Source organism: Pteropus alecto, unplaced genomic scaffold, assembly GCF_000325575.1.
Source record: "Pteropus alecto unplaced genomic scaffold, ASM32557v1 scaffold98, whole genome shotgun sequence".
In the NCBI taxonomy this organism is placed as follows: Eukaryota; Metazoa; Chordata; class Mammalia; order Chiroptera; family Pteropodidae; genus Pteropus; species Pteropus alecto.
In genome coordinates this window covers 22,036,135-22,048,031 of record NW_006443570.1, presented here as the reverse complement: position 1 = coordinate 22,048,031, position 11,897 = coordinate 22,036,135, and the positions used below count along the sequence as shown (strand labels likewise).

At 34.2% G+C, this 11,897-nt stretch overlaps 1 protein-coding gene and 1 non-coding gene across 3 annotated transcripts in view; both read left to right on the top strand.

The window, feature by feature from the left end:
• Nucleotides 1-11,446, top strand: part of YWHAE (tyrosine 3-monooxygenase/tryptophan 5-monooxygenase activation protein epsilon) — a 35,864-nt gene extending 24,418 nt beyond the window's left edge. For both annotated transcript variants that reach the window (XM_006925055.2, XM_025041609.1), the window contains exons 3-7: nucleotides 4-173; nucleotides 2,639-2,745; nucleotides 3,419-3,625; nucleotides 5,703-5,839; nucleotides 10,481-11,446. In XM_006925055.2, coding sequence (XP_006925117.1) covers nucleotides 4-173; nucleotides 2,639-2,745; nucleotides 3,419-3,625; nucleotides 5,703-5,839; nucleotides 10,481-10,533 — 674 coding nt within the window. In that variant the 3' untranslated portion in view covers nucleotides 10,534-11,446. The remainder of the gene's footprint in view (nucleotides 1-3; nucleotides 174-2,638; nucleotides 2,746-3,418; nucleotides 3,626-5,702; nucleotides 5,840-10,480) is intronic.
• Nucleotides 6,921-7,039, top strand: LOC112473207. The gene has a single exon (XR_003043975.1). It is a non-coding gene; the product is annotated as a 5S ribosomal RNA (ribosomal RNA).
• Nucleotides 11,447-11,897: the final 451 nt, after the last annotated feature.

Below are 11,897 nucleotides of genomic sequence, written 5' to 3'. Positions count from 1 at the left end.
CAGGAATGGATGTGGAGTTGACAGTTGAAGAAAGGAACCTCCTATCGGTTGCATATAAAAATGTGATTGGAGCTAGAAGAGCTTCCTGGAGAATAATCAGCAGCATTGAACAGAAAGAAGAAAACAAGGGGGGAGAAGACAAACTAAAAATGATTCGGGAGTATCGGCAAATGGTGAGATTGTCATATCCTAGGAATCTTTAAAGAAAGGTGCCTTAGATGTTGGATATTTTTGATCACCACCTAGTACACACATGTTGTATACTTATGTAATACACAGTTTATATTTTAATGGACTTCTAGGAATTTTTTCCTGGAAGCTGCAGAGAGTGGTGTACAATTTTGAACACTGCAACATAGAGAACTAATTTAATCTTTATACTTTGTAGAGTGACTTGAAATTACCACTTAGGGCAACTTAACAAATATTCATGTGCCTCTAACCACACAATTTGTTAATGCTGTAGGTACAAAGATGAGGCAGATAGTTATTATCCTTAGGAACCTCAGTTGAGTCATTGTATTTTTTTTAATAGAATACAGAATATCAGAGGGTATTGGGCATTATTTCATCAGGGTATTGTTTCAGGTAATATATATATATGTATATATATATTTATGTAGTATTTTTCATACTCTGGAATTTGGTCAGAAAGATTGCTAGCCATTGATGTAGTGATTTTAACCAGAGAGTGATTTTGCTCCTCAGTATATTTGGTGAGGTCTAGAGACATTTTGGTTGTAATCTAGTGGGTAGAGATGGGGATGCTGCTAAACATCCTGCTTTGGATAGTATAGCCCCCCACAACAAATAATTATCTAGCCCAAAATATCAATTTTGCTGCTGTTGAGAAACCGATCCTTGTGGAAGAGAGAGGCATATAACCACGCTTAGTACAGTGAGGGAAGTTACAGAAGCAGGCATGAAGTAGCATGGAGAGTGAGTTTGTTAAGTAGAGGAAAAGGAAGACCACATTTATTGACTATCTCTATCTCTGCTGGCTACTGTTCTGAGTGGGGAGATTTGATAATATACATAATAGTGCAAGATATTGTATTTACTTAATCTTTAAATGACCCTCTGTAAAGGGTAGGTATTATTCCAGATTATAATTGGGAAAACTGAGGTTCCAAGGAGTTAACACACCCGGGGTTGCATAGAGGTGGTGAGCTGGTATCGGTGTGACCATTACCCTCAAATATGTTGGAACAGAGAATATGAATTATCAGTAGACAAGTTTGGTGTTTTCAGAGTGATGAGGAAATGAGAAAGTTGAAAGTGCTGAAGAAAGCGAAGTCTCGTGTGCTAGTGTGGGATTTGGGCTAAGTAGGAAAGACGGAAGTAAAGAGAGGGACTGATAAATTGGGAGGAGATGAAAGATTCAAGAGGCTGGAGGTCGTGATGTGTCCTTAAGTAGGAATAACAGGAGTATTGTCCAAAAAGGAAGTTATTGTCCAGTAGTGAACTTAGAATTTAAGACTTCTAGGATAGAGCAGTCACAGTTAGGGGTAGTGACAAGTGAAGGTTGTGGAGTTGAGATTAAGGAACTGTGTTGAAAAGAACATGGGTGGTAATACCTTGGTGTGATACCAAGAATTGGGAGGTAGGCTGTAGATACTCAGTGAATGTGGATGAAGGGCCTACAGATTCTGTTAATGACAGAAATCGAGAAATTAGAACATAAAGGATGAGCTTCTAAGGAGGAGGGGTTTGGAATAATAGAACAGTCATACCAAGTCAGTGAGGATCTAACAGAATTCAGAAATCTTCCTTCTCCTAGAGCAATGTCTATTAAAAAAGCTACAAGGAGAGGTAGTTTATTTAGAAAAGAGCTAGTTTTAATTAAGATCAGTATGAAATTTTAGGAAAGGAGAGAGAGAGAGAGTAGAATTATTTTCAAAGGAAAGGATGTTACAGAGGACTTGAGAAGAACTTGGAAAGGTTCAGCAATGTCACTGTGAATTAATAGAAAATGGAGAGCAGGATACATATGCGTATTTAAGAGTGGTGTAGTTTTTTGGCATGATAAATGAATTAAGATGAGAGGCAACATTTATTTTGGTATACAGAGTTTTGGTGCCCTTACTGGCTATGGATCTCTACCACTAAAGTGAGTAGAGAACACAGTAGAGGTTAAGAATGTGAGCACTAAAGGGAAACAAAAATTGCCTTGGTTTGAATTTTTGTTTCATCCATTGTAAACCATGATGGTAGGCATGCAACCTCTCTTGGTTCAAATCCTAGCTCTGCCTTTTAAAGTTGATGAACTTTGGGCAAATATTATATTTGTTTTCTCATGTAAATGGAGACAATAGTTCCTACCTCATTTAAGGAAGTTTATATAAATGTGCAGCACTTTCAGTAAATAGTAATCAGTGTCACTCTTTTGAACCTGAAATGAGTTCATTAAAAAAAAAAAAAAAGTGTTTAACTTAATAGCATGAGAAAGATAATTTCTGTAACCTGTAGAGAACTTTTCTGTTTTTTTTTTTTTTTTTGTACTGAGAAGGGGAAGAGGGTTCAGAGAAGGATATATATTTTGTTTAGTATGGCTCTCTTCTTCAAAACCAGAGGTAGAATATGTGATAATTTATATAATTTCTTAGACTTAAACAATTTTTTGACCTTTTTTTTTCAGGTTGAGACTGAACTAAAGTTAATCTGTTGTGACATTCTGGATGTACTGGACAAACACCTCATTCCAGCAGCTAACACTGGCGAGTCCAAGGTTTTCTATTATAAAATGTAGGTTCTATACTAGAAAGGAAAATGTCAGATTAATCATGTTGGTGCACTTAGAATCATCACTTTTTCTGTGTAGGTTTTCAAGTTTTCTTTAAGAATAGTTGTTTAATATTGTTTCCAACATAGTTATATGGGAGGAGTGATTCTCAAAACTTAAAATAATTTTTGAATAGTCATTTGCACATTCACACCTAATGAAGTATTATTGCATTTAAGATGGTTAGACTTTACTGTAAAAATGTACCAGGTTTTGCTTTACCTATTTACACTCATTTGCCTTTGTAGATCCCCGCCCCCAGCTACAGCAGGGCATTACATAGTTCAATCTTAACATTTTATATAGAAGTTTTTATTTTGTGATTAACAAATTAGTACGACATTCTTTGGAACCACTTTTGATATATAATTCTAGTCTAGGAAGTGATAAATTTGTTAATTTTTTAAAAAAGCTTTTCAGTTAATTTTTCTAGGATTTTGCTTATATTTGGCAATATGAAATCTCTAAAGAGGAAAACTAAATGGATGAATCAGTCATTCCTGAGAGTTTTAAAAATTATTGGAGTATACCTGTTAATTAGTAAATCTGTTTTTTCACATAAAAAAATTTTAAGTCTGTTTTTTATTTTAAAAGCATTATTCCTAATTATGGGTTTTTTGTTTTCTTTGTTTTTAGGAAAGGGGACTACCACAGGTATCTGGCTGAATTTGCCACAGGAAATGACAGGAAGGAGGCTGCGGAGAACAGCCTAGTGGCTTACAAAGCCGCTAGTGATATTGCAATGACAGAACTTCCACCAACGCATCCCATTCGCTTAGGTCTTGCTCTGAATTTTTCCGTATTCTACTATGAAATTCTTAATTCCCCTGACCGTGCCTGCAGGTAAATCATGGAATAGAACAAAAGCTCTTACCGTGAGAGTGAAAAAGACCTCTTTCAGTTCACTAGGAGGGCAGTTAGGATAATTATGTTGATGGGAAAAAATTCTGTCGGTAGATTAAAAAGAATCTCTTGTTAGTAGGAGAAAGGAATGAGAGGAATTATAATAAAATTATCTTTATTTTTGTATATTAGCTTTCAGTCTTTGTAGGTATATTTTTAATATAGTCATGTTTATGCTCATTATACACACCATTTTGTATTTTATAATTTAATATAGCTTGCTTTCTCATTGATGTATGTTAAACTATTCCAATTTTTGATATAGATACCAACTTAAGGGATATCTTTATATACATAGTTTTTTACTTTTTAAATATTAAGGTGAAATATATGTTAAATGAAGTTTATCATTCTAATTTTTTAAAAGTGTATAGTCAGTGGCACCACTATCAATTTCCAAAAGGTTTTTATCACCTGAAACAACCTATAACCATGAAGCAATAACTCCACATATCCGCCCCCCGCCCCCCCCGCCTCTGGTAATCTCTGTTTTCTGTCTATGAATTTGCCTATTTTAGTACCTCATAATTGGAGTAACATACAGTTGACCCTTGAACAACAAGGGGGTTGGGGGCACTGACCCCTGTAGTCAGAAATCTACATATAACTTTGGACTCCTCAAAAACTTAACTAATAGCCTGCTTTTTACTGGAGGCCTTGTCGATAACAAAAACAATTAACATATATTTTATATGTTACATGTATTGTATACTGTATTCTTACAATAAAGTAAGCTAGGGAAAAATTATTAAAATCATAAGGAAGAGAAAATAAATATATTTTATGTATTCATGATATACCTAACTTTTTCTTTAATATTTTTGATATTTCTAGTTCATCTGTGAGTTTTTCCAAATTGTTGCAAATCTCCAAAATTTTTTCCAGTGTATTTATTGAATAAAAATTGTGTATCATTGGACCCACACAATTTAAATCCATGTTATTCAAGGGCCATCTGTATTTTTCCTTTCTAACTTCAGTAGTTTTGAGTATGTAAGAACCAGATATTCCATGAAAGGAGAGATTTTACTGATGTAGGGTGGATGCATTTGAATGCAAACTAATATTAATTTATCTAAAAACATTCTAAATGGCTAGTTGAGTTTGTCCGAACAGGTATGTCTTAACTGAAGATTTTATAGGTGTATGTTCAGCTTATAGTATTGGTGGAATCTTTCATTGTCATTCTCCAGTCTAGCTGTCCCTTACATGGCTTCAAATCAAGTCACCTCCATGCCTTTGCTTTAATCTGAAGTGTCTCATTTATGTTCTTTTCCTACCCATTATGATAAGTTCAAATTTGACTTCCTCATTTGCTCCTCTGCTTGGGTCCCTGAATAACTTTCTCCAGAATAGCACTTCATTCTTTTAGAATAGTTTATGTGTCAGTCCTCTATTGTTTTAAGTTCATTGTGGACTCAAATTATGTCTCTCCCCTCTTTTTTGTTTTCCCCATCAGTGTCCAATATCACTTGGTGTGTACATAGTATACAGTACTCAGTAAATGTGAATTTTGTTTCTTTAAAATCATAAGTGACTTATATGATCATATTTCCATTGGTTCTGTATTGTCCCCCCTTTTGCTTCCATTAATATTAACTTCTGTTGAATTAAACTGAGATATTGTCTAAAAATTTCTCTTTGTATTAAAACTATTAAATAAGCTATTGACTAGAACTTGGAAATGCCTTTATTCATATATTTTAGTGGTGCTTTAGTTTGGAATTTGGTCTATATACTACTCTATTTACTGATAGGCTTGTCAAAAGCATAGTAAGAAGTGATGCTCCAGAAGTTTACTAGCTCCAAAGTTGCTAGATTACAAAATTAAATAAAAAGTTAGTTTTCAATAGTTAAATGTGCTTTTCTTTATTTCAACACCTAAACCCAAATACTCAGTGTCACTATTATATACTGTGGGAAAACAAGAAAAGAGTGATATTTAACTTATGTCATTTCTTATTTTGTTTTTGGACTTTAGCTTATTTTTATAATACATTTATGTAAATACTTTTAGGTTGGCAAAAGCAGCTTTTGATGATGCAATTGCAGAACTGGATACGCTGAGTGAAGAAAGCTATAAGGACTCTACACTTATCATGCAGTTGTTACGTGATAATCTGACACTATGGACTTCAGACATGCAGGGTGATGGTAAGGAAACTTAAGTTAAATGTGTCTTTCAGTTGTTGAATGTTTTTACTCTTAGAAATTCCTTCGTATTTCTTTACTTCAAGTTGTACTATAGACTCCTAGGTTATCCTCCAAACTCTCAAATTTTAATTAGTGCTTTTTCAAGAAATGCTGACAGTGTATAGTCTTCCATTTTGGGCTATGAGATGATAAAGTAAAAGACATGTTTGGAAAGGATCTTTTGTTAATATCTGAAGATTTAAAAGTTTGTCCTCTAATAAAGTTTGCTAAACTTTACCTCTTTTCACACTGTTTTGAAAGATGGAGGGAGGGGAAGCAGTTCATTTAATCGTCCTCAGATTAAATTTTAGGGGTCAAGGTTAATTATATTTGAATGTCATGATCACTGCTCTGGCTAAGTGGTATATCCTCAGGTTAAAACTAGACGGTATCAGTAGACATTTATGAAGCATCTCCTGGAAATATTTTACCTAAAAAGGGAATTAGTTTTCTCTGGATTCTGTAGAGCAAATGGAATGTTCAGCCCTTAGGTCCTATTTAAGAGGTCTGGTATAGTCTATTTTTTAGAGTTTTTGGTAGTAAAGTTATTAGAACTTAACCTATGAAGGAATGGAAGGCTTAATGTTTGTTTTAAATATAAAATCCCAAATTTGTCACTTTTTTTTTTTTTATTTTAAAGGAGATTTTATTCTGTCCATTTCCAAAGAATCATTCATTTTCATATATGATAGATTGTTGAGCAGGGGGAGGACAAACTAGTGTGACATGACCATTATGATTATGAGATAGTTTTACAGTTGGTGGTGGTGGTATAGGAAGTGGAATCAAAAAGTTTCAATTTTAGCTTCAGATCCTTTAAGGGTGTGTTCCCCAAATTGAAGCATGTAATGCATTGCTTGAGGCTGGCTATAGTCTGATGGTCAAATCAACAACTGTACTGTTTTTGGGAGCATTATACTTTTTTAAAAGTGCTCTGAAAAGGATATTAAGGCATGTGTATTATCAGTCTCCTTGCTCTGGAAGGATAGAGTCAATTGTTAGACTTATCTTGGGTTATGGTGCTAAAGTAAGAATTGGATAGGCCTATGGCCATGCCACCCTGAACACGCCCGATCTCGTCTGATCTCGGAAGCTAAGCAGGGTCGGGCCTGGTTAGTACTTGGATGGGAGACCACCTAGGAAGACCAGGCGCTGTAGGCTTAAAAAAAATAAAGTAAGAATTGAGTGACTCAGCTTCTAGAACTCACTAGCCCTATGAAGTTTTTAGATATTTGACTAAGATTGGCTTGAGATACATAGCACATGTGATCTACTTGCACACTTTTTCAACAAAGCCAGATGGAGCTATAGATTACTTTTTGACACAACACTTGAGGCAACCCCTACCAGTCTGTGGTACTCAAAGCCAATTTACCATCTGTGAACCAAAGATTTAGGTTCCTTCCAGCTGTAAAATTCTATTCTAACAATAACTGCTAAGAATTGTCCAAATAGCTGTGGACTCTTCATAGTCGTCCCTCATCTCAGAGAATACTAATATATCTCTGCTGATTTGAGGGGATGAAAAGAAAGCATGGAAGAGTTCGGTACGTGGTATTGCCCTAATAAGTAACTATACCTCTCTGACCTCTGGGAACATTTTTTGAGGATAAAAATAACAGAGAAGGTGACCTGGGTTGAAATGCTGGTTTTTTTTGTTTGTTTGTTTGTTTTGTTTTGTTTTTAGATGTTTGATGCCAGCTCTTATAACCAAGTTGTTAGATTACAGAATGAAATAGAAAGTTTATATTTTCTAGTGCTGCTCTTGTTTATTATCACTGTTAACCAAGAATTGATTAATTCAAGTAGACTGTCACTCCATTTTTATATAGAAAGATACTCTTTTCCTTAGTTATCAGTGTCATTTTATAAAATGGATCATTTTAAAGTAAAATATTTTCTTTAAAACTACATAGTTTTTCGTAGTTGGGAAAGTTCTTCGCACCAAGATGTTTTATTACATTTTAGCATAGAATTCTCTTTAATCTTAAAAGTGTTTTTTGTTTGTTTGTTTTTTTATTTTTTATTTTTTTTTGGTGAAATGCAGTTGCTTTAATTCTTCACTTTGTAAATTGGTTAAGTTTGGTTGAAACAGACTAATTTTCATATAAGAGCTTGGTCAAAATATTTGGAAATATGAAACGTGATAGTTTAATACTGGAAAAATCCATGCAGTCTCTTGACATTTTAGTAAAATTAACAAATTATCTGAATTTACAAATTGTTGTAGGTACTAGGAAATTAAATTATTTGCCAGTTTTGCTAAAAGGTATAGTGTAGTACATGTTTCATTAAATTGGCTTTGTGACTTAGAATTAATGTCGAATATAGAAGAATTTTGGTCATGGAATTAGTAGTTTTCCAGGATGTTAAAGTTTAAGGATTATTCAGATGGTTTTCTCCTTTTTTGCTTTATTGATTAGGAAAAATGGTGTCATAAAGCATTTGAATTGAGGATTTCTAAAGGAAGAAGTAATATGTGGTTCACAAGCTTTTACTTATACACATTTATGTTTTTTAACTGCAGAATGTTAATGTCTTGAGTGTGTTGGAACATAATTCTTTAAAGGGATCACTACTTTTCTCTTGTCAAGTGATTTCAGTCCTTTTAACTTGTGATCAGAGGACTGTTTCATACACAAGTCTACAGAGAGGAAATGTTTGTCCTCTGCCCATTCCTCCTCTTCCAAAATCTAGAGATAGTGGGCAAAGAAATACATGTCCAAGGAAACTTTTTTTTCCTTCTGTATACCTTTTAAGAGGATATAATTTCATCCTCTTAAAGGTAAAAGGAATAGATTATTTCTTAGAAGTTTATATGAATTAAAAAGACCAAAATCTGACTCCCCTAAATTGTTGATGTTTTCCTTTGTCTTGCTCTTTTGGTTTATTTTTCCTGTGATGTTGCTTTCATGTGATTGTTCTCCCTCCCTTTCTCCTTGCAATATAGATTCCTAAAGGAAAATCCAACTCTTCCTTTCCTAAAAACTACTTTGTAAGTCATTATCATGGCACAGTGAATTCTGCTTCTAATTTTGGTTCTTCACTAATCATGCCTGCATATCATCCTGTTGCTTAAAAAAACCCTGCTTGTTCTGCATTTCAGGATGCAAAATCTTCTAAGACACTTATGATCTGCTACCCCCTGTCTACCTCTGGTTGAGTGTGATTTATTTATCTGACAATATTTTAATGCCCAAGTTAACTAGGAACTTTTGGCAAATCCAGTGTTTACTTATGAGTGAATTAAAGTGTGCTCTGTTGTTGTATGTTAACCGTACAGTGTATTGCTGTTAAAAATGAAAGTGAATGTCCCTGTAATCTCCTAAGTTTGAATACATTATTGTTCTTTGGAGAATGAACAGTTGGGTGGTCCATTGTTTTTTTCCTCAGTAAATGCTTATTTTTGTCTTTCTTTGCATGTCTTTTTCTGTATATGAGTCAGAAATCTTTATGTACCTCAAGTACTTTCACATAGTAATATCAAACATTTTTATCACAAAGCAAAATTTCAAGTGAGGAAAACTAATCTTAACCTTTGTTGCCACGACAGCATTTATCATTTATTTTATCAAGGTCTTTAAGACTGCTTAAAGCATTCCTCAAATAAATGCTTTATGTCTGTAGGCAGTTACCAGTGTCATCTCTCCATCCTAATTAATTTAATAAGCAATATGAATGGATGGATTGTCTGAACTATAATAATATTGTTGGATTGGTTCATTGATTTTTCAATTATTTTTGATTTAGACTAGTAATACGTAGGGATTATAAGTGGTTTGTTAAAACACCAAAAAAAAAAAAGTAATTTAGCTATTTAATTTTTAGCAAAAGCCTGCATGCTTACTATGGCTGACTTATTTAATGCTTATTAATAGGTAGATGAATAGGCTGGCTTTTTATTGCATGTCATAGTGCAGTTGAAATTCCTCAGACTAATGATCATGTTCAAAGGGAAAAGAAAAATGGCATGAAAGAACTGGTCCAAATGCCTTTCTTTAATAACCTCAATGTTCTGGTTTACTTTGAGCATGCTGTTTCACTGTGGAGTGATAAATCTGGTTATGGTTTGGTGTGACTGGCCAAGAAACAAAATATAAAATATTCACAAAAGCATAACCCTCTCCTTTCAAAACTATAGAAGTCCTTTGGAGCATTTTACTGTTCATTTCTCATTATTGAAGTATTCTGATATGAAGCTTGTGGTGGGTAAATTAAATTTTGCAAAAAATTGTAAAATACTCTTGATTTTTGAAGAGGTGAGGTTATTGAGAAAGAGTATTTTGACACAAGATACACATGAAAGCTTGAAAGTCACTTTAATAGTATGGTCACCTTAGCTGTCTACTTTTAAGAGCTTATTTAGCATAAAAATATTGACTTTTACTATGCGTCAATTTTTTGTCCTATTGACCATTTAGGACCTTGATCCAGCAATACCTCTCAACTTAGGCATCTTAGGTGTCAAGGATGGTAGAAGTCCTTGCTTGTCTGGGTTTAATACCAATTGTAGCAAATATAAGGAGTCTTTACGCTTGGAATGATACCTTTGTTTACAGCCTGCTTTAGGCACTATGAAATAATTGTCATTCTTCTTTGCAGGTGAAGAGCAGAATAAAGAAGCGCTGCAGGATGTGGAAGATGAAAATCAGTGAGACATAAAAGCCAACAAGAGAAACCATCTCTGACCACCCCAGTCCTTCCCATCCCATCTCCCCTTGGAAATTTCCCCATTGTCGCTGAGAACCACCAAATCTGACTTTTACATTTGGTCTCAGAATTTAGGTTCCTGCCCTGTTGGTTTTTTTTTTTTTTTTTTTTTTAAACATAAACAGTTTTCAAAAGTTCTTAAAGGCAAGAGTGAATTTCTGTGGATTTTACTGGTCCCAGCTTTTAGGTTCTTTAAGACACTAACAGGACTGCATAGAGGCTTTTTCAGCATTACTGTATTGTCTCTTGCCAGATGTGGCAAGGTCACCGTTAGAAATGGAAATTATATTTGAAAGCCATTAGAATTCTGGGTGATGTAAGCATCTAAGAGAGAGGCTAATCACACTGTGGAGACATATATGGTATCATTTTTCCTTTTTCTAATTGTTTAAATCGAATTTTATACCAATGTTTAAAATTAATTGGGTGTTAGTTGAGGTGGTTAAAGGTTGTTAGGGGAGTTTATTGTAATGGTTTTGCTGTAAAAAGTGTTTCAAACTCTGCTAAAATGTTGCTGAAAAGCATGGTGCTGGTAACAGTTCAACAATCCGTGGCTGCTCATTCTTGCCTACTTTTATTCTCCCTCTGAAAGCAGGTTAGCATTGAAGGTGATATGGAAAAGCCTGCATGCGTGTTCAATTCTTTGTTTCTTCTCCTTCCCTCTCCCAGGCCCCTACCTCCCCTCCTTCGCTCGCTCAACCTCTTTTGTTCAGTATGTGTAACTTGAAGCTAATTTGTACTACTGGATATCTGACTGGAGCCACAGATACAGAATCTGTATTGTTCTTACTGAAACACAGCATGGAATTAACATTAAACTTAAATAAAACAAACCTAAATTAAAAATGCCAAATATCATTGCGCCTCCATCCTTTATCTTTCTAAAATAAAATCTCTAGTCTCAACACTTTGACGGTATTATTTGCCTGACTCTGAAAAGATCTTTTTTTCTTTCATAAGTCACTTGTCTGTTTCCCAAAGATGATGTATATTTTTGGAAAAAAAAATGACTTGTAACTTGGTCGTGAAGAACACAAGTAGTCTAGGTCAATTCATTGCCTATCCTATCTTCTAAATCGGGTAGCAACATGGTATTTATTTTAATTATTAAAGTACAAATGTATATTTAATACATGGTGTAATTATGGATCATTTTCTAGCATGGAGTTTTGGATTGTATAACCAAATATGGCTGAATATGTCAGAATAATCTTTCCTAGGCTGAGATAAAGTTACCCTACCCCTTCCACCCCACTACTCCCACCAAGAAGAAAATAATTCTCAGTTCTACGTGTACATGTGATTAAAT